Source organism: Notothenia rossii (genome assembly GCF_949606895.1).
Source record: "Notothenia rossii genome assembly, chromosome: 7".
Taxonomy (NCBI): Eukaryota; Metazoa; Chordata; class Actinopteri; order Perciformes; family Nototheniidae; genus Notothenia; species Notothenia rossii.
The window spans coordinates 78011139-78034602 of NC_136905.1; the positions used below are offsets into that span (position 1 = coordinate 78011139).

Here is a 23464-nt window from a genome sequence, read left to right on the forward strand (position 1 = left end):
TGAGGCCATAAATGACCATTTCAACTTTAGCACAAAGCCATAAACATGTCCTATGCAATATAAACTGTGGGTCAATGTGAGGATACTTAATGGATTTTGCAGTCAATATTCACTTTTCCCAATAAACTATTTGCAGCTTTTTTCCGATTGTAAATCTCCTGCGATTTGTCAGGCACGTAGCCTGCGTGTGACATAAGTTAAATGCACTTCTTTTATGCAAGAGACGACCGCCCGCCTGTTACAGAACCATTCATGAAAGAGTTAGTGTCTTTCCAGGGAATAAATCCAGCCCATTTCGGTCTCGCAGCCTCTTCCTCCTCCTCTTCCTCGGTGAGGGCTGCACAGCTGGCAATTTACAGAGAGTAGGCTAACTAACGCTGGAAGGAGTAATTGGCTGCTTGGTGGACCACTGCCCCGCAAATTGGACCCTTGTTTGGTGGAGGAGATGAATTAGCTGAATTTCTGGGATATTTATTCACCTTTAGTCCTTTAGGAACTTCGGGATCAGAAAGATTCAAGACCAAGCTCCCCCTCCTTTTTCACTGGAACCGTTATAACCTCCTCATACTGGAAACGTAAGGTAAGGCTATAGATGTTTAGTTGTAGTTTGAAATGAAGAGAATAGTGATTTTCCGCCAAAATTAACATTTTTTACAAAGTTATCATACTGTACAAAGTTATCATGCTGTACATACACTATCTGGGTATTATCTTCTACCTGATATATTGTATTTAAAGTATGTACTACTTTGATAACTCTGTTAGGCATCAAAGTGCTTTAAAGCCCCATTTATAGGCTAGTATGTATATTAGTAAAACAAACCTTCACTTTTAGGAAGCTGGATATCGAAGAAAAATGTGAGGAATGTTGCAACAGGAAACAAAATGTGTTCTCAAGCCAAATATTGACTTGGAAAAATAGTCTGAAGTGTTTTCACAGAAATCCCTGCTAGATGTCTTGTTTGGTGTACTCAAATGTGTTGGTAGAACTTTGTAATAATCATGTATCATTAGGGGTGAATATGTTTAGTTAGAATAGAAAATGAACTCCTCACACTCACAATATATGGGTTTTGGCCTGGATGCTCTGTAGCCTCTGTTTTCCAGAAAATAAGTGGTGAAAGGGTGCAGGTTGGGTTTTTCTGATTCTTTAACAATCAGAAAAGATTACCCTATTATTATGGTGATTTGTTTAATGTTTGAGTTTACATCCCAATGCTACAGTTGGATATTTGGATGTTGACAAAACAGTAAAGTGGATCAGAAAAACCAACAAAGCATTGCACTTTCTCTTTCTAGGAAATGTTTGACCACCACGTGTTTCCATTTCGATTTTTTCCCCTTCTTTATAGTGTCTTATCCCTTATCTATAATTCAGGTTCTTACATCATCCATTGTATTCCTGTTAATGTGGATCATGCACATATCTGCTTTTTCATATAAAGTTCCACAAAGTTCCTATGAGTTCAAATACATGCTGTGACAAGGCAGTTACATATTTTCTTTGCATCAAGGGAGCCTTTACTCATAGTTGGACAAAAGTTGTATGCTTGTTTTGGTGGGAATGTGTGCATTCAGTGTCTCATTAAAAGAATTTGTGATAACCAAAGTTTTCTGTATGTTGCGCTGGAGAACGGCTGCTGCTGCTGCTTGTTGATTTGAGACTTCCACAAAACCTGATCCATGAGCTCATTGGTATGGAGAGTCCCTCCTTCAGAGTGTGTGTGTGTGTGGGTGTTTGAGTGAGAGAGTTGGTTTGACTCATGCATAAGCACAATAAAATCAGATACTTGGTGGCCTAATGTCATGGAGGTTTCATGTAACAAAGGCTACAAAAGCAATAATGAAATGTTTTACATGAAAACATGAAATAATTGGTGTTTAGAATCATTATGATTGTTTGGTAGTGTGGCTCAGAAGACAGACTGTCAGCGTTGCAAACTTGACTACTTTTTTGTCTAATTTAGCAACTATTTGAGCTAATGCTGCTATTTTCTTTCATTGGGAAAGGGTTGGCCAAACTCAGCTGGGGTTTTACATTTCAAAATCTACCCTACTCTTCATATATTTCAAGGATTACCAACCCTAGCTTAAAATACAGAATATTTCCCCCCCCCCCGCCAAATGTGGCACGACTTGTGGCATGGCTTCAGTTCAGACATTAAAAGCTCCTGCAGACTAAAGCTTAGTGTGAACGCGTGGGTCATTCCATAATCTGTGAAATTGGACTCAGACTGCGCAGTCAGTCTCAGACATGTTTTTGAAAGGGCACCTTAAGTTTATGGTTTCTGTACAAATCACACTACTGTATGTGTGTCTCTGAAGGAACAACCCCCTACTCGCTATAAGCTAAGAAGAAGTGTAGCTGTCAGGGTATCAATAGCAGTCTTATGTTAGCATTCACAAACAGAGCCCTACAGGAAGGTTTAAGAGAGCAGGGTGAACATTTTGTGGGAAAAAGGTAGCTCGTTGTATCAGAAAATATAATGACTAATAACCAACAGGAAAAAAAAATCCTGAAACTGGCACGACAACCATGAATAAAACTGAACAAAAAAGCTGCTTAAAAGAGGAAAAGTTTCCAGTCAAAGGGCAGCTGTTAATATCAATAATATAAACATTCATGTAACTTTTGTGGTCAGCATGATTGTGCCTAAGCATTTTGGAATCTTCCCTGTTATTCTCCCCCATATCTGAGTCAAGTAAACATAACCAGATGGTTTGAATCACATTTCATCAATCTTACTTTACTATGAACTGAGTGTATTTTCAGCCCCTCTTTCAGAACACTCCCGGTTTTAACCAAAGCTATTTGTATAAATGTTTCAGAGTATCATTTAGAGGGCACCAGGGCTGACCAGAGTGGGACCCAAAAGGGTATTTAGGCAAACCGGAGGGTCATTTGAAGGGCGAACTTCAGCTGTTTCCCATCTGGTATGATCAAAACTGTAAATAAAAGTTTTCAAAAATGTAGCAGATTTCTCCAGGTTAAACATACCTTTTAAATTGGGGGGGCTTTTAGACATTAAGAGCAGAAAGGGGACACTTACCGGTCTGCATAAATGTTTTTATTGTCAACTTACTCTTTTCCTTTTTTTTATTTGCAGTTGTAACAATGGAGAAGTCAAGACGCAGGGAAAAGTTAGCAGTCTCCCTTCTGTTTGGGTTGTTGTTACCTTGCTGTTTGGCCCAGACCACACCATCAAACACAGCCACTCGGACCCCCACGCGGATCCCCACAACGTCTTCATCCCCGCAGACCGAACGGCTAAGGGTTAGACTGTCTGGATACCCCAGGAAACACAACGAGGGTCGGGTGGAGCTTTTTTACAAGGGAGAGTGGGGAACCATCTGTGATGACGACTTTGCGATAGCCAACGCCAATGTGCTCTGTCGCCAACTGGGCTTCGTGGAAGCCACAGGATGGACCCACAGCGCCAAATATGGCAAAGGCCAAGGTAAGAGTGACTTCAAAACACTTCCTGGTGTCAAGATTCTTACTTAATACACTGTGTGCTCTGTCATATGGTTATTTGGTGTTCAAAATGACAGGTTTGGATATACACAGAGGACCTTTAGATAATCCACTCATATCATTTTCTGTTAGTTATATTTTACTGTGAAGAACTTTCTGCCATGAGTGCCCAGAGCACCAACATTTCAAGCAACCAAGTGTCACTTCCAGGCCTGGAATGATTACTTTCCGCAGGCCTGGGAGTGTGCTGCAGTCTCACTGACAGTCTCCTGCCTGTCCAGGGAAAATCTGGCTGGACAACGTGCAGTGTAACGGGGGGGAGAGGAGCATCGACTCCTGCAAGTCTCGCGGCTGGGGCAACAGTGACTGCACTCACGATGAGGACGCCGGAGTGGTGTGCAAAGACGAGAGGATCCCCGGATTTGTGGAATCAAATGTTATTGATGTAAGTTGCTGAATTACATTTCTTTTTAAATCGTAATTTTCGTAACAAAACTGTTTTTGTGGTTTATTTGGTTGAGAATAAGATGAATTATTTTGTTTTGGTGTGATTTGTTTATTGTTGTCTTTTATGCCAGTCCCAAAGACAAAAATATACATGTTGTGACCACAAGCCTGATTTTGCTGCTGTAAAAATGAGGTTCATCATACAGGCTTATAATCTAATCTCCCACAGTTTATATACTGTCAGATTTAACCAGCATGGAAGTAGTTAAATGCCTCTTTGCCACCTGTAGCTGCCACACACATGCTGTTGATTAGCTCAGCTCTTTAATGTGTCTGAGCCTGGCAAACGTACAAAATGTAATTTTTAGCCCTCAATAAAAACATTTATAAAGGAGCAGTTTGGTGGTGTCTTGAAGTAGCATTGTTCCATCATTGCAGTCCGTTTTAAAACTCCATTAATATGGCTGACTGGTCCAAGGTGAACAAGGTTGGACCGGGGACTTGTTTTCAGACTCCTGGAAACAGCTTGAATGACTGGATATATGTGTCTCTGTTACATAGAAGGGTCTTATGAAAAAAAGTTTCATAAGAGTTAAGTGGGCAGACTTCCAGATGCGGAACCACTCTCACTCTATCCTGCCAGTTGCAGGCCCAGTCAAATGTGGCGTTCAGACTTGAATCTGTGACCACAAGCCAGTTTTGTTTCCAAATAAACCACAGCGGAAGTGACTCATTGCAAGGCTGAATCACGTTTACCACTTATGAGCTGTTTAGACCTAGAATTGTAGTCTGTAATGGCTGTGGCCCACTGTTTAGTCTGCTCCTCTCATTAAAGAGTCCTATAGAGACATGCTTCTGTGTGCATGGATGTGTCAGTAGGATCCAGTAAGGACAATACTGTGATTCTCTAAGCATCCTTACCTCAATTAAGTATCAAACATCAGTGTCCTTTTTTAACGAATCTACCTGATTTGATTTAGAAGCAAATTTGAATCTGGAATTATTTATTATTATAAAAAAACATCTGATTGTTCTCCACTTTCTCCGAACAGGCTCAGGTGGATGAGAAACAGATAGAGGAGGTGCGGCTGCGGCCTGTAGTCGCCACTGCCAGAAAGAAGCTGCCCATCACAGAGGGCGTGGTGGAAGTGAAATATAAAGACGGCTGGGCCCAGATCTGCGACCTGAGATGGACGATCAAAAACACTCATGTGGTCTGCGGCATGCTGGGATTCCCGCATGAGAGGAAAGTCAACAAGAACTTCTACAAGTAAGATAATAGCTCGACTTCAACCAATAATATCTGATTCTGGTTCATGAGGTTAAAGCTGTGACTTTTTACACAGATAGCAAAGTAGGATTTGACCATTAGGTCTTATAAATTGTAAAAAGGTTGTTCTAACCCTATATTTCGTAATTGAGTGGAAATAGACTGTTACTCATCTATATGGGAACTTAAAGGTACAATTTGATATTTTGTAAATTTGAAATACACTCACTTGCTTTCTTGTTAAGATAAATAAGAAGATTTGAACAACTCTTGTGTCTTTACAGTCAATTAGAAGCTACAGTTAGCAGCTTGTTAGTTTACCATTAAGATAAGAAACGCCTATAACGCGAGTAAAACAGGTAAGGTGTGCTAACCAGCATGATAGGTGCTTCCTGTTTTACTCTATTTCCTTTCTTAATGCCAAGCAAAGCTAAGCTGGCTTGCTGCTGGTGATGGCCTCATATTTAAAAAAAAAAAAAAAAGGATATGACAGTGGTTAAGATGCATAATTGTCATGTGTAGTTTGCCTTATGCAAGTGCCCAAAACAAGTTTCCAGTTTATGCAAATCTAAGAGACAATAAAGTATTCTAAATCTACCTCGGGGTTAGACTCAGATGTGCATAACCCAAAATGTGGAATTGCTTCATCTCAAACAAAGGGGCAGTCTAATTGTTTTTTGTACGCTGCTACATTAAACTATTAGACCTTTCTTTGTTTCCATGAACCAGCAGAGGGAATTAGGCCACTTCGCTCTCATGATGTAACTTTCTCCTTCACTCGGGATGATTGCTCCAGCCTGTTTGACATTCCTGGGTTTTAGTCTGTAAAACAAAGTGGCAACAATTTAACCGAACCACAAGCAGGATATTTAGACATTGTTCCCTGAAGAGTGGACATTATAGGAACTTCTGTTTACTGAAACCTTTTCTGCCATCTGCCAGAACTGCAGCTGAACAACAAACCACACGATGATTGTTCTCTCCCTTGTGCCTCTTGATATAGAAAAAAACACAACCTTTTTTGGTGTCTTGGTCAGGTCACATATTTCATGTTCTTGGTTTGTTTTACCACTTTAACAGGACGTGCCTGCAGAGATGGAAAAGTACAACCAAAGTGTGTTTTGTCCCTCATGTTTTTCATCCGCAGGGCTTTCTTTGACACTGATAGTTAAGACTATTAACAGACAACACATTTATATATATATATTTTTATATTGGGAGGGATGAAACCCTCTTTAATTGTCACAAGAGCACACAGCACAAACAGTTAAATGTGGCCTCTGCATTTAACCTATCCTAGTACCAGGAGTCTAGTACTAGGAGCAGTGGGCAGCTATTGTACTGCGCCCAGGGAGCAATGGGAGTGAGGGGGGAAGGGGGGTGTCCGGTGCCTTGTTCAAGGGCACCACGGCAGTGCAGGAGGTGAACTGAGACCTCTCCAAGTAGCAGTCCACACTCCATTTTTAGGTCTGGTCGGGGACTTGAACCGACGACCCTACGCCTCACAGTCCAACCCCCTACTGACTGAGCCACTGCCGGACTTTATTATCAATAAGGGATTGATACTTTTTGCATCATCATTCTCTTCATTTCACTGATCAACATTATAATATACTAGTTCATATTACCATTTTAATAGAATTCTACTTATTCATCTTGTGATTATATTAGAAAGAAAATAGATGAAGACTTTTTTTTCTCTCTCGATCTACTAATCCTAAAATCAGCAAATTGCTTCAGCCGTGAATGAAAATAATTGTTAGTTGTTGCCCTAAGATCAGGATCTATATTACGTAGGTCTTATATGTTATGTGTAATAATGCACACGTGGGCAGAAACCAAACATTAAAAGGTCAGGTTACAACGATGTACAAAACTATATTGACTTTAGACAAACCAGTGATATTTTAGGTGCACTTGCAGGCCTCCACTTTTTTTACCAAGTTTGTTCTTCCAGTATGACTGCACACATTCCTGGCTGCCCTCCAGCTGAAGCAGTTTTATTCAGATGGCTCACAGTAGTCTGAGGGGAAATGTGTTTTCTCTCAAATGTGTGTGAAGAATGAGGCTCAGGGGAATGATCCGGGGTTGGGGCGAGAGGTCACATAATGAACAGACAACAACGACTGGAAAGAAGCCAACATAAATTAACCAACAGTCAATCTGTTCTGTGTTGTCTGTCCTTATTTAGTCTTTTTGGGTTACATAGTCTAACAGGGGCTGAAGATGGAAAACCGACTTTTCACAATTGTTTTAAAGTCAAATCCAGGTTTAAATGTTACTGTATTCCTTGAAATGTACATACAGAGACAATAATCTTTAGATAATGCATTTTGTAGGTGTAAAATACCATCTGTGTTATTCAGGTCATCCAATTTCTTTACTTGGTTAAGGCATGCTTAAAGTTTAGGAATTTGCTTGGTTGATCTGGCTTGATCAGTAAATATATAATTGGGTACCATCTGCATAAAAACGAAAGTTTATGGAGTCATTTCTTATATTGTTTACGAAGTATATTTACTGTATATGTATTTATAGTGACTAAATACGAGACCTTTTTCTAATCCGTGTAAATTCTATGAGCAACTTTGGCTTGCGTGGAAGATTCATCGTTAACACACACAAAACTAAGAACCTTCAGATAAAAAGGACTTAAACCATACTCAATTTCCGCCTGCATTAAAATAAGTGTTCTGAAAGCAGTACCAACTTGAAATGCATCTACCTACTACTGGAGTTAAGGAGGATTTTCATGAGTCTTAATAGATTTTGAGGAATATTTAAGGGATTATTTTTGCCAAGAATGCACGAAGCAAGAGAGCTGTTCATATTTCTTCTCAAATACAATCAGGTAGAGAGCGCCAGCCATTAACACGTACTGTAGATACTGTATTTATTAATCAGTTGTAACGGCATGAGACTCAAGATAGCCTCCGTAGTTCTGAATAGTTGAAATGCCTCTGTCATTATGATCATACCTCGTTGACCTGAAGTCTGTAACCTGATATACTGGAGAACTTGTGGAATGTCAAAAATGTTATTCACCGCTGACCATCCAGTACTTCTTACCTTAAAGACATGTGCTTGGAGCCCAGAGGCAGTATGTGTGTGTGTGTGTGTGTGTGTGTGTGTGTGTGTGTGTGTGTGTGTGTGTGTGTGTGCGTGCGTGCGTGCGTGCGTGCGTGCGTGCGTGCGTGCGTGCGTGCGTGCGTGCGTGCGTGCGTGCGTGGTGTGTGTGTGTGTGTGTGTGTGTGTGTGTGTGTGTGTGTGTGTGTGTGTGTGTGTGTGTGTGTGTGTGTGTATATAGTTGCAGACTGTGTATATGTTTGTGTTTGCATGTAGTCTCACTCCTCTGTGTGATGAATTTGGATGTCTCACTGTTGCAGACGTCTGAAAAAGCGAGCAGCTGAGAAGGTCTCCAGGCCAAAGGTTAATGTTTCAGCCGGTGGAAGGTACACTGTCACCGGAAAACCCACCGTCTGCAAACTGTAGTTTAGACAGTGGGTTTCCTGTAGGTAGTAGACAATAACCATGTAGCGCCTCTCTTTAGCTAGTTGTCCTTTCTTTTTAATATCGTAGTATCATGATGTGCAGCATGTGAATATGTTCTAGATTTTAGTTATCTTGCTTAAAATACCGTTTGCCTTGCTTGGATGTTGAGTTTTCTCATTATTTCTATCTAATGACTGGTGTCGGTACATTTCTACAAAAAAACTCTTCTATTCTAACAACTGTATTGGAAAAAAGTGAATAACCCACTAACATAGACTGTTTGTTGTTCATGATATTACCATTTAATATCATGCTTTAACTATTACACCTACCTCTAAAAATCTAAAAGCAATGCCATACGCCAAACTTAATCAATGTGGTAACTTGAAGTTCACATTGGAACGATAGAAAAACTACAATCATGGTAGCCTATTGTTTTTACTAACAAACATAATGTTAATAATCATGCTTTACATGTCATACACTACATGGCCAAAGGTATATGGACAGCTAAACAGTAAAAGCATTTGGTCTACTTCCAGTTCCTCGAGGTGCATAGTCAGTGAGTTACAATAGATGGCGGTTTTGAAAAACAGAAAGGAATACCTGCACGGAAAGCAAAACATAAAGCGATACATTATTTAGCTTTGATTGATTGATTGATTGAAAAGTTTATTAACAGCTTGTATATTGGGTACAGTACAGTACAGCTCAAAACATACAATTGTTAAGGGGATGCAGACCAGAGAAAGACTTTCGTCTTGTTTTCATCAGGGTCCCCCATTTCCAATTCATCATATAATTTAAGACATACAAGACATATTTGACATACAGATGGCTTATTTACAATTTACATACAGGTGTTTTTTTACATACAGATGGCTTACTTACAAATTTCGTTTTAGATTTCGTTCTAATACATCCTAACCGGACATTTAAGACATACCAAGTCTACAGATATACAGTTAGTAACAGAGTCTAAAATGCGAGTATATACATAGATGGGGGGGGAAGCTGTCCATTGTACGACAGGTTGAGATTTGTACCATTACCGGAGCCTGCTGGTACTCCTGTCTGTTTCTCCAAACATCCACCTCTGCCTCTACTGTACTACTATAAGTGTAATTCACTGACTTTAGAAAAGCTCCGGTTACAACACCACTTTAAAATTCTGAACTATTCCTTTAAATATTTTCCAAAACTACACCAGAGTATGTCGAAGATTGTCCACATACTTTGACCATGCAGTGTATATGGGTCTGTCCTGATGAAACGTGTCAAAATAACTTTTTATTCCCATTTGTGTTTATTTACATATCTTTTTTGAAAGGATGTGTCACCTACAACAAATCTGTGCGACTTTTGAGTATAACATACCATTTAAAAGCATACTGAAATGTGTTAAAGACTGTATTGTAAATGTTGAAGGGGGCACATCCTTTTGAAGAGTGTCATTACATTTAACATAATTGTGCATCATGTAACCTTTTGTTACTATGATCATTTTCACTTTGTCACCTCATTTGTCTCTTCCTAACTGTGCGGTCTAACCCGTGTTTACCTTGCAGGCAGACACCCAAAGCTAAAGCTAACTCTAAGACTAAACAGAGCAGTCCTGGCAAAAGGTAATCTTAGGATAAACAGTTTGCTCGGTAAATAACCAAAACACTTCCCGAAGCCTCACAAACAAATGTCATTTAAACTAGACCCACACCTCCAGTGCGAGCACCTGGCCTGAAATTGTGGTTGGTTTCAGAACAAAATAACAAAAAGCTTTATCCACCAAACTGTGACTACATATTAAGCTTTTGTTTTTCCTTTTGTTCAATGTATTCATATTCATTTAGACAATATCTTTGGTAATTTGTGTGAGGATGATGTTATTCTTACTATAACATGAGCAGGTGGTGGGTGCTCATGTTTGTTCCTTTGTAGATCAGGAGCTACGTCATTCATTTATTTGTGTGGTCTTTTTAGTTATATATCTGTTTTTGTTTTTTCAGATTGTCATATTGTTAATTGTCACTGTATACTTTTAATGCTAGTAATGCATCATTTCATTTATTTAATAATTTGTATTGTCCCAAATCTAAAACATATACTAATTTGATGAATGTTTTGAGTTTGTAGTGTGGTAAAACCAGACATACAGCAATTAGTAATGTCAGCTGAACAGAAATTATAATACATTTTGATTGGTGCTGAACAGCTTAAAAAAAAGTTAGAAAACTGAAAAAATTACTATTTTAGTGTCTCTTGCTAAAGTTTATTTAGATATTGATATTTTTTGTTTATACAGCATACTATAGTGATAAGTATATAATACATAGGTCACACATTTGGTATGGATTTCGGACACAGTAGGCTACATTTTTTCAGACTTCACAGTCCTCTGCTTCCTCCAGGTTGTATTTGGAGCGTCAGAAGAATCACTTCCACGTCCACTCGGTGGCGTGTGTAGGCACAGAGATCCACCTGGCAGCCTGTCCTCTGGAGTTCAGCAAGCCCAACGCAACGTCCAGCTGCGAGGGCGGCATGCCGGCCGTTGTCAGCTGCATGCCGGGGCCGCTGTTCATTCAAAACGGCTTGAAAAAGAAACCTAAAATATCGGTAAGGCGGCTCGTTTTTCACATTTTGACTTGTCATTGTAGGAATGAAACACAGCTGTAACATATAACATGTGTCCCAATAAGCCATGACAGTGAGCCACCATGCCAGTATGAGAAACCCTGAAGCACCTTTGAGCCTGAAGCCAATATTTATTTATTATTTGCACATGTGCTTTTTCCGTCAAAATATACTATGGAAGTTAACGGCAACAAATATCTTCAAGTTTTCATTTTTTTTTATCAGAATCAGAATTATTACCAATTTATTATCAGGTAGGTTGACACGTACGAGGAATTTGACTTGTTGTCATGGTGCATACATAAAAGTAAAACAAAAATTAAAAAACAGAGATAGATAGAGAAGCATTTTAAGAAAACTAAAATAACATTCAAAAATATTAAAGATAATAAAATATATTGCTGCGTGATGTCCCCTTTCTTTACCTTTCCAGTCTTGTCTGTCCTGTCTCAACATTATGGGAAACATTGCAAATAAAGTCCTCTGTAAATATATCTCCATTACCCAGTTATTAAATATTATTACCCAATAATAGCCAAAGAGCCAAATGATTGCCAATGTTGGCCAGTCTGCTCATACTAACTTTAACGTGTGTTCTTGTTTTCCAGAACAACGTGAGGCTGAAGGGAGGTGCCAAGCTGGGCGAGGGTCGGGTGGAGGTGCTGAAGGACAACGAGTGGGGCACCGTGTGTGACGATCGCTGGAGCCTGCAGTCGGCCAGCGTCGTCTGCAGGGAGCTCGGCTTCGGCAGCGCCAAGGAGGCTCTCACCGGAGCCCGCATGGGACAAGGTAAGGAAAAACACGCTATGACTTAAGGACGACATCTAAACTCTCACTTAAAGGTCACCTATTAAGCAAAATCCATTTCTTCATGTCTCTTCTACATCAACATGTGTCCCCTCAGTGTAAAGAGATCCTGAAAGTTTCAGGAAAAAAGATTGGCTCACTTTGTGTCCTGATCCATTTATATAAAAACCTGTCTGAAAATGAGCTGATCAGATTTTGGCCACTTTATGATGTCATAACGATTTTTTGGCTTGTGTAACCATTAGACAATAACCAACCCCCCCACCTTATCACCTGAATCTCCTCCTAGAGCACCATTGAGTTATTTTTAACCAAATATCTCTCAGAGTGGCGTGGGGAGTGGCTCCCTATTTTCATCTAAAGTAACAGACAGAGAATCAGTACTTTGGAAACAGGGCTGAAACAGAGGGGATTATGGGATGCTGCAATGATCCGTTTGGTGTTTGGAGCCAAACACTTCAGAGACATGTTTGTATATATCTGAGACCTGTAATATATTGATGAAAAACAGTATAATAGGAGACCTTTGAAATGACATGGACTCACTCGGAATAATATTCTCAAACGTTTGTGAACCACTGATGGTTGGAGTTAAAGACTTTGTAGCTTCAGACAGAAGTCCAGTGATAAGTGGAAAGGAAGTAGTCAACCTGTGTTTGAGATGAGGCTCAAAAAATGTTGGGAAATTCAACCAAAGTTTGATTTGGCACGCCTTGTGAAGAGGCAGCGCTCCATCCTGCACAAAGGTCCAAAGGTTATCCCTGCATTCATAGATACGTTTCCAGCTAACCTCTCAGTTCTACTAACTGAGGTTTTACTTATCCAGTGATGGTTTTTATGCATCATTAGAAAGAAGAAGTATAATTTAAAGTGATGCAACCATATGGAGATGTTATTGACTTCAATACAAATATAACAGACACGCTTGAATATGACAAAATGGTTAAATTGTAAATTGTAATTTACACATTTCCTCAAGCAAAGCCAATTCTGCGATTTGCATTAAATCCCTCTTAACTGCTGAAGTGTATAACTTTCCTCAGGTCAGTCATCAGCTGTACATCTGCAGTCTGTCTTATCTCTCAGGTCACCTCTGACAATCTGTTCTCAAAAGGAGGGCACATTCCTGAACTGATTCCTCATTTGGAGCTTATTTTAATAAGTAAAGGAATGTTGTGCATGAAGAAAGACAGAAAGAAACAAAGGCATGAAAGAGGCTATGGAACATTTCACGAATTTTATAAATCCATCTTGTGTCTGGATAAAATAAAAAAAGTAGTATTATGATAAGTATTACAATATTTGTCTTAGTGTGTGTTTATCTTGAGAACATGGAGGTATGTGCACACTGTAAAATGTTTGGCTGTAAAATTACAGTACATTACTGATTACTAGTAGGATTTCACAGTAATTTACTTTAAATATTTCACAGTAATTTACTGTAGATATTTCACAGTAATTTACTGTAGATATTTCACAGTAATTTACTGTAGATATTTCACAGTAATTTACTGTAGATATTTTACAGTAAATTAGAATAAAAGTACAACTAAATACTGTGACTTTACAGTTGCCATGCCCATGGAATTACTGTGATATAGCAGTTCAGAGCTGTGGTATTATGGTACCTTGCTGTACAGAAATTACAGTAATTACCTGCATTTTCACGCGTTCACTGTAGAAGTAATGCAACACAGTAGCCAGTAGTTTACTGTAAATGTACAAATGTAAATAATACGATAATATATTGTAAATCTGACTAGTTAACTGGGATTTTACCATAACTACACAATTCAATCAGCTCAATCAACAAAGAAAAACAAAGAAAATGCCCATTTTAACTTTTTATTACTCCATTGAAGTGCAAAGTACATTTCACAGTGTCTTGGACATGTTGTTACGGACCCAACCTCTACTCCGCTGTTGTGGCTCGTGCTGAGACCCGCAACATGAAAGAATACACGCAATAACCGGTACTACTTGGTAACAAGCATTTATTGATAATCAGCCGTTTGCTCACACAAGCGAAACGGGAAACAAAAAGAGGTCTGGAGGACTGGCCAAAAGGAACAAACAGAAGGAGGGAACCCGAGCCAGCCACACCACGGACCGTAGGACCCAGAGCTTCCCCCCCTTAAGTTTTATGTAAACTGCCCGGAGATTCCACCAAAGAAGAAACAAACGGTCTTTTGAAGGGCGTTTCTCGGGACCGCTGGGTGGGGATGTCTTCTTTCGTGTGTGTACATCAGGATTTCTACCACAGAGGAAGTTGGGGGAAGAGACTCTTTCAACCTTCTCTGTGCTCAGAGACCACCTGGTTGAATTAATCTGGGAATTTTTCCTTAACGTCAACTCAGAAATGTCAGAATACAATCAGCTCATGGTGCAGTGATGGAGTGAGTTTAGAGCGTGAATGTAAACCAGGGTGACGCTGACGGGGAACATGCATGCTCAGCAAACATGCCTCAGGTTAAAAAGTGTTTGTTTGTCGTTTGAAAGGCATTCGAGACTGGAATCCCATAACTTCTAGTTCTTTGTGGAAACATGTACAAATTAAAAATTACAGCAATACAAATCTGAAAAACCTCAATTTAAAAATGCCTTTTTGTGGCTTTTTATGGTCTTTACTAAAATGCATTTAATTTTGTATCCATGAAATTGTACACATTAAAGATGAAAGAAAATTGCTACAATGGAGTTTTTTAACCAAACTAATCTGTTACCTGTGACATTATGATTTTGTTTGGGGGTTAAATGAAACAGTGAATTCACCTGCACCCAATTTTTCATTTTTCAAATGTGCATGATTTTTACTTTTCCCAGTTTTACCCCATTAAAACTTACTTTATTTTGAAACGCCTATTTGCTATTAATTAATATAATAATAGATTTTTAAATGACCTAATTCAATGAATCTTGATTTCATAGAAGTAGAATCTTAATATACACATATCTTATCTCTGAAAGTCAGGTTTTGAAAAGCTTTATATGTATTGTTTACTCAAGGAGCTGTAAATATAAAAGTGGAAAGAATGGATCCAGACCATCGCTTTGCTTTGAACTTAAAACTAAATCCATAAAAAAGTTGACCATCTTTCACTTTAAAGCTGCTTTCTGTCTTTCTGTACAGGAATGGGTCCGGTCTACATGAACGAGGTGAAGTGTGTCGGCCAGGAGAGATCCATCTGGAACTGCCCCTTTAAAAACATCACATCGGAGGACTGTCAGCACGTGGAGGACGCGGCTGTCCGCTGCAACGTGCCCTACATGGGCGTGGAGCACTCGGTCAGAGCTGAACCTCTTTACTACAACGCTCATCTTTAAACTGTGCTTCAAATTTGAGGAAGAGTTAGAAAACTGATTGAATGGTTTATACTGTTATTACACGATGTATTGCATTAGACAGTACAAGAAATGATATAGATTACTTGTGAAAATGCATTTTTTACTTTCTTATGCTTTCATGAATAGGCAAAAACGTTATAATGTCTCGTCTTGTATTTCCTTTTTTTCTTGCTCTAAAATTCCTTTTGGTTTTTCCTAACTAGAGATTTAGACCAGAGAAATCTCAAATGTTTCTCACAACCAATGCTTTTTCACTGCTTTCACCAAAAAACATGACATTTTGTTCAATATATTCTAAACCAGGTCCGTAACTTGAAACCCGCTCAGCTCCGGATTAATTTATGGTTTAGAAATGAATGAACACAAAGTATTTTTTTGGGAAAGCAGCAATTTCCTTTTAACACAGAGTATTTCTGGTTGTGCAGTTTGTATTTACCCAGATCATACTCTATTCCATGTTTCCTTTGGATACACATTCAGGCTGGATTTAGTGGAATGAAAAGTCTTCCCTTTTATCTTCATGATAGTTTTCAATTCGAGCTACACGCATTTAAACCATGTTACATTTCAAATGTAAAATAACAAACCTTCGAGAGATAAAGGTAGACTTTCTATCCAGCCTGGCCCTTGTGTATCTATGCTCTGCTTCCTGGTCTCTAACCCTCGGCCCCGCACAGATCCGGCTCGCAGGAGGACGGACCCGTTACGAGGGCCGCCTGGAGGTGCTGAGCTTGGACTCTAACGGGACGCTGAGCTGGGGTCTGATCTGTGGAGAGACCTGGAACACCAGGGAGGCCATGGTGGCCTGCAGGCAGCTGGGCCTGGGCTACGCTAACCAGGGCGTGCAAGTAGGTTACTAACAGCCCTAAAGCAAACCTCCTGCAGCAGAGCACCGCTGCCTTTTGGTATATTTGACATGTGCAAATATACCCAACTGAATACAGTTAGTGCTTTGCATATGTGTTCAAATATATCCAATACTTCTGTTCAGTCACATATTACCTTATATGTGTAGCATACTAAAACCTGTTATTAGAACTGGTAACACATTCAAACATAGTCCTTAAACTTAAACTATCATGCTACATTTTGGTTCACATGGTTTGAACTATCTCTTTAATGTCTGACAGTAGATTATACGTTTCATATTGGGGTAGAAGCTACTTTTCCTACATGGAAGAACACGATACTGTTGTGGTCTTTTTTATGTGGGCTGTCAAACCAGACTCACATGAAGTTTCTAATCAAACTCAAAGCTACTCACCACTCGAGCTGAAGTGGTGGCCTCATCTGGAAAACACTCTCCCGCCTAGAAAATCTAACCAAAGCTGCTGCTTCAATAAACATTTTCCACTTCTGGAGGGCTGTATATGATGTTAGCTTGAGCCCAGACAGTTCAGAGACAGGACAGGAAGTGTGTCCCGTCACTGACTCCCAGCAGGGCCTTTCTGCAGATCCGGATAGTGGGCGGCCGGACCACGTATGAGGGCCGGGTGGAGGTTCAGGTGGGCTCCAAGTGGGGCACAGTGTGCAGCGCAGGCTGGACCACAAAGGAAGCCATGGTGGTGTGCAGGCAGCTAGGGCTCGGATACTCCATGCATGCCATCACTGTAAGTAGGACAAACAAAGAATGAAGAGATTTGTTCTTCTGTGAGAAGTGGAACAAATGTATTCTTGACAGGATGAGAAGCTGTGGTGGAAGAAGTACCCAGATCTTTTACTAAAGTCAAAGTAGCAATCCAACAGTTTAAAAACAATCGTTTCAAACTAAAGTTTCCATCCAAAATCCTAAGAAAAAGAACTAAAGCACTTCAATGTTGCATTTGTTGAAGGTGGGGTTTATTCTTAATACTTCATATACTGCTGGGTACAAGGACTGATTTTAATATTTCAATATCTGCAGAACTTTTTACACTGTCATCCTGCAGCCATAAACGAGTCCTGAACATCTACTGTTTTCAACTGAACTCTCTGAATGGCTCTTTCCTGATCGATGCACCATGTTTCTCTCTGTTTGCACGTTTGTCTATCCCCATCTAAGGAGACCTGGTACTGGGACAGCAGCAATGTGACGGAGATGATAATGAGCGGCGTGAAGTGCACAGGAAACGAGATGTCTCTGAGTCAGTGTCAGCACCACAAAACAGTCAGTTGCCAGAAAGCAGCGGCAAAGTTTGCAGCAGGAGTCATCTGCTCTGACAGTGAGTGACAGAAACTAAATGAAACATATATATAATATACATATTATATAATTGATTATCATACTTTATTCCAGATTTAAAGATTCAAAGGCTTTATTGTCATATGCAAAAAAGGTACAACGTAGTTTTGGTAATGAAAATCCTAAGTCCCAGGCTTCTTTCACAATGCAACATACTATACTTAAGACACAGAAAGAATACAATTTTGACATAATGGTTCACGTAATAAACAGGAATAAGAAAAACAAGATAACATAGAAGTAAAAGTAAATAAGGTATAGTCAAATAAATACTGTATACTGAGTAAATGTAATCCATTATAAATGAATACTCCTCCTGTGTGCAGCGGCCTCTGATCTGGTTCTGAACGCGCCGCTGGTCCAGCAGACGGTCTACATCGAGGACCGTCCTCTGCACATGCTCTACTGCGCTGCGGAGGAGGACTGCCTCTCAAAGACGGCAGCGCAGGCCAACTGGCCGTACGGTCACCGCCGCCTGCTGCGCTTCTCCTCCCAGATACACAACATCGGCCGAGCTGACTTCAAGCCCAAAGCTGGGCGACACTCCTGGGTCTGGCACGCCTGTCATGGGTAATGTTGTCTTCATTTAACAGGTCTTAGAATACACACCAATTATTGCTCTCCTTTTTTTTTCATCCAGAAATACCTCAGATTTAACGGGATATTTGATTCTCTACTTTAAGTATAAACATTGTTTTTGAAGGGCATGGAATCAAATTGTTTAGGAAATGCTAGTTTACGGATTTTAAATGTACGTTTTTTTAATTTTGAAATTGTCTCTGTATTTTACAGCCACTACCACAGCATGGACATTTTCACCCACTATGATCTGCTAAGCGGAAACGGTACCAAAGTGGCCGAGGGACACAAAGCCAGCTTCTGTCTGGAGGACACAGACTGTGAGGAGGGTGAGTCTGATCAAAACAAATACAGTTTTATGTTAATAGCACAATATTACAAACTACAAATGCGCCTCAATCTATACAACATAACACTCCCTTTGTCCTTAGACGCCTTAATTCAAGATGAAGTTAATCATTTTGCCCCTCAGGTGTTTCTAAGCGCTACGAGTGCGCCAACTTTGGGAATCAGGGCATCACTGTGGGCTGCTGGGATTTGTACCGTCACGACATCGACTGCCAGTGGATCGACATCACAGACGTCAAACCCGGAAACTACATCCTGCAGGTGATCTTCTTCACAAAGCAAATACCACAATAATATTTGTGTGTAATGTACTGTTGTGTTTTAATCTCTGGGATTGTCTACTCTGTTACAAACATGTTTTTTTATGTTACTACACAGATTGTGATTAACCCAAATTACGAAGTGGCTGAGAGCGACTTCACCAACAACTGCATGAAATGTAACTGCAAATATGATGGACATCGAATCTGGCTCCATAACTGCCACATTGGTAAGCAGTCAAAAAAAAAACTACCAAATTAGCAAATGTTGTAAATGGTGCTCGTTTTCGGATTATTGTTTGTTATTTTATCAATATTTCTATCGTTCATACAACTTTAATGGGCCCAAATACTTGTGATTGTTCGTCTATGAATATAATTAGTATTCAAGTAAATGCATATTATTGTTCCTTTCTTCATCCCTACAGGTGATGCATTCAGCGAGGAGGCAGAGAGGAGGTTTGAGAAATACCCCGGGCAGCTCAATAACCAGATTCCTTCAATAAATCAACAATAACTTCCCGACATATGTGCCCCCAGAGTCGGGGAATAAAAACACACTTTACAGGTTTAAAAACAAAAGACAAACATTTATATTTTTGAAAACTGGATTTCCTCACATATCATTCGGAGTTATGGAAGAAGCCAACAGTATTTTCCTGTGTTGAATGTCTTTTTATATTATACTTGAATATTCAAGTTATTTTTCGTTTTTTTTCTCAGTCTAATGTGAGCTAATGCTATATTTTTTATTACAAAAGATTAAGAATGTTATGAATGTTCAGAGTTATGGGTGAAGCGTCTTTATGAAGATATATTTGTCTAAATATTATACAAGTTAGCAGATCAATAAGTACTATTTAAACAATTTTGCAAGTATAATACCAGTAATCTTGTCCACAGAACAAACCGTAACACACCTGCCTCCACACTATTTATTGCTTAAATCGGTACTCAAGAACAATTAACATTGTTATCAGTTTTCCATCTGCTTTAGTCTTGATGTATTGTATTATTTTTAATAAAAGTAATCTAGGGTTTGAATGTAGATGTTATCGGGCAAAAATTAAAAAAACTACACTTACCCTCAGCTACCTACAGCTGATGTATCACAACTGCTGCACCAAATAAAGAGGAGAGGAATACACATTGTGCTGTACCCTTTTTTTTCAACTTATTTAAAAAATAAAATGTTAGTGGGTTCCTGGAGGTTTAGGATTTCCGTTTCCGTTTCCGTTGTTAACCCTGACCTTAAACCCTATCCATACAATAATTAGGTGATTTTAATGTGAGTTTTGATTAACTTGTGTCTGTTAATGGGTTTAAAAATCTTCCTACAATTATTTTGCAGGATTTTACCAAAGTTTTGCAGATAATAATTACTTTTATTTTTTCTTAAGTGAGGTTTTAAATGTATGTGTTTTTGAACATCACATAAGGCATATATACATTTTCTGTTTTTATTTTTACTCTATTGAGGTGAGTGACACCATGTTTCAGTCAATACAATTACATTTTCCACTCTTCCCCTACAACTTTGGAGTATTAAAGTCCCAGAATATTTGACCAGCTTCTATGAACACATTTAAAAAATATAAACATATATAATGGAACGTGAACGTGTACAGTGAGACAAATATAAAAACACCATTTTATATTTCATACCATGGGTTGTTTTATTTATGAAAGTGTTGATTAAACATACAATGAATAAATAGAAGTACTTTAGTAACCAAAATGTGATACAGTAAATAATGTATACTGTATATGTTTACACACGTAAAAAGATAGATTTGTATTTTATTTTTAAATTAAATCTTTCTAATCCAAATTTTAATCCTAATTGTAATGGGCGAACCTGAGCTCCAGGAGAAATCCCAAAAGTGGAAGGGGGATACGGTGGCCCTGAAATGCAAGTCAAAACAACATTTCACAAAACACTTCAACATTTCACATTTTACGGAAAGGGTATTCCTTTAAGGAGAACATTTCTTGTTTGTGATTGGAGAGAGCCAGCCAGAGAAGCACTGCTGTGATTGGTTGTTTTTGCTGCCAGTCAAGAAATTATGCTTCGTGATTGGTCAGCACCCGGCCGACAGCATCCCGTATTTCCTGTTTGGTACTGTTCAGCTGTTTCTTCACGAATTGTAAACTGAGTTGGAAAGAATGGAAGAAGAGATGGAACGAAGGATATACATACGATGTTATCCTCGACATGCTGTCAACCCATCATGACATCAACATGTCCCTTAGAACCAGGGGTGTAGTGCTTGTGACTACCCGATTTGCATCTTTGCCCGACTTGCATTGCGCAAGCGCGAGATGATCCGCCGTATTGGACTGCTACATACGGCAATCCAAATAGGACACTTGACACAGTGGCGTTTGGCAAAGCAGAAAAAGAAAACAAAAAAAACCTGACAACATTAATCTGAACGATATATATATAAACAACATACATACATACAAACATATAACTCAAACAATTCAACACTATCATTTTACTTAAAAGACATCTTACATTCATTTAGAGTTTCTGAAGATGGGCTCATTAGGTCTAGGTCCTCCCTGCAGCCTCTGGATTTCGTTGCTCTCACTGAGACCTGGATTACTCCATCCAACACATCCACCCCGGCAGAGGAAGTGGCACTGGTCTCCTGCTCTCTCCCAAATTGAGCTTTTCCCTCTACCAACTACCTAACTTCACTCCTTCCACAAGTATGCAAGCTTTGTGCATAACTTTATTTAGCTGACTTCCGGTTTGTATGACTTCCGGTTTGTATTGTGTCCTGTAAATCCAGTGTCCAGCTTGTCGCTGTGTGACAACCATAGACTGTTTGTTGCATACCTGCAAGATTTACCTGTGACAAATGTCAGCGATGTGAACAGAACTGTCACCCTACTTTCACCTGCACCCAGCAGCAAGCGGGAGAACGATATCTCATACAGTCGACCCCTAAAACAGTTCACTCAGTAATGGAACAGTTGTTAAGCATTATTTTGTCCAAGTAGTCTACACATTATGAATTTGATGTTTGTCTAAACTGCTAAGAAGCTGACAGCTGAGTTAGAACAGGAAGACATGCAGGCCATAATCACTAGACGCTCAAAAGAGGAATGTGTGTGTAAGGCTTACATGAACTGAATTGAAACACATGTCCATTAGTTGATTAATAAACAAGACATTCAAGTCAAAGTTTTAGGCATTTTCATTTGTAGCACGCTGTAAATATGGACTATGAATGAACACATGCAATGTGGAAACACACAAATAGGTTTATTCTCAATACTCATCGTATCAGACACAATGACTTTACTGAGAGAGAAGATGACATGAACATAGTTACTGTATGGTACTGAAGACAACATACAGTATATTGCATTTACCTCTTCCTCTAACTCTCTCTCCAAAAGTGGCCTCCATTGTTGTGCACAACAAAGTGTTCAAGCTCAGGTTTCTAAGTGATCTAATTTTGTGCATTCTGGGTGCAGGGGCTTGATAATTGAGTGTGGTATTTCAGTGGCAGTGTTTTGCAAACAACACACAGGCTGTCGGTTTTGAATAACGTATCTAATGTAGGCTAAATAAGAGTGAGTAGTTATTTGCAAAAAGCGTATTTTGGAATATCAAACGTAGTGTAAAGCAGACGATGTGCTTATGATTTAGCATATCTGTTCAATAGATGAAATGCAACTTGAGTTTGTGGTTTTAATAATTGTGCCAAAAGTACCAGTTTGTGTCTTGGTAATTGCACAAAACTGTAATAGGCCACAAATAATCACATTTTTCTAATTAAAATAATTCTCTGATAATTCATATTGAATATAATCTATCATTGCAGCTTCACACACTATTTAAAATGTTGTTCTCCATCTTTTATTTTAGTTCATATCATAACCCTATTAACCAACCTGCACCATATGTTTGTTCCTGTTAAATCCTTCAGGCAGATTCTATTTACCTCAAATTAGTATGAACTATAATTATGCTATTATGTTTTTGTTTTAAAGCAATTTTGAAAAATGAATTGTACTGAATGTTGTTAAATGTTACAAAAGCTTTTTGTCTTGATCAGATTTTGAGTCGGTTGCAAATATAATCATTGTTTATTTATCTGTATCTCATTACTCTGAAAAACTACAGTGATTTAAGAAACACCAAACATAATTCTCAACACACATGTTTATTGACATTAATCAACAAACATTTGAGGCAGCTGTGCATGTCGGTAGAGTTGTCTCTTTTATCCCTTGGATCACGTCACTGTCTCTGACACCCTCCTTTTATTTTTGAAAAACTGGGTGACATACAGTCGCCCTTAAATCCCTCTCTCTTTTTCTTTCTCTCCTTTCTTTTCTTTTTTGAAAGCCTGACTTTGTTAGTCGTTGAGACATCGTACACACGTAAGTACTAGCATCCCTCCTCACATGCTCTCACTGGCTGCGTCTCAGGTCGACTATTTTCATTTCCTCGGTCGTCAGCGAGGAGCGATAATGGAGGAGCGATAATCGAGGAACCACCAGACCATCCTCCGATGAAATCCTCAGATACTCGCCCAGCCCCCTTACTGTGTATCGCTCACTGATTGGAC

The 23464-nt window shown here is 39.2% G+C and overlaps 1 protein-coding gene across 5 annotated transcripts; it reads left to right on the forward strand.

Moving 5' to 3' along the window:
* The first annotated feature begins 326 nt into the window (after positions 1 to 326).
* loxl3b (lysyl oxidase-like 3b) lies at positions 327 to 20017 on the forward strand. 5 transcript variants are annotated; one of them, XM_079694162.1, is made up of 16 exons: positions 327 to 580; positions 3108 to 3458; positions 3757 to 3920; positions 4975 to 5192; positions 8579 to 8644; positions 10253 to 10309; positions 11090 to 11294; positions 11921 to 12101; positions 15250 to 15404; positions 16142 to 16312; positions 17506 to 17665; positions 18012 to 18255; positions 18478 to 18593; positions 18737 to 18873; positions 18991 to 19102; positions 19301 to 20017. In XM_079694162.1, exons 2-16 carry the CDS (start codon positions 3116 to 3118, stop codon positions 19387 to 19389), a joined length of 2418 nt encoding a protein of 805 aa, XP_079550288.1. In that variant the 5' UTR covers positions 327 to 580; positions 3108 to 3115; the 3' UTR covers positions 19390 to 20017. The 5 variants fall into 5 exon arrangements, with proteins under 5 accessions (XP_079550288.1, XP_079550290.1, XP_079550291.1 ...); XM_079694164.1 differs by having other exon boundaries at positions 327 to 575; XM_079694163.1 differs by lacking the exon at positions 327 to 580 and adding an exon at positions 2838 to 2934.
* Positions 20018 to 23464: the final 3447 nt, after the last annotated feature.

What these genes read in the sequence shown, in the direction of transcription:
- loxl3b (XM_079694162.1), top strand. Translation starts at nt 3,116, where the DNA reads ATGGAGAAGTCAAGACGCAGGGAAAAGTTAGCAGTCTCCCTTCTGTTT. An exon ending in CAGAGCAGTCCTGGCAAAAG is followed by an intron (nt 10,310 to 11,089) that starts GTAATCTTAGGA and finishes TGCTTCCTCCAG; the next exon opens with GTTGTATTTGGAGCGTCAGA. An exon ending in AAAAGAAACCTAAAATATCG is followed by an intron (nt 11,295 to 11,920) that starts GTAAGGCGGCTC and finishes CTTGTTTTCCAG; the next exon opens with AACAACGTGAGGCTGAAGGG.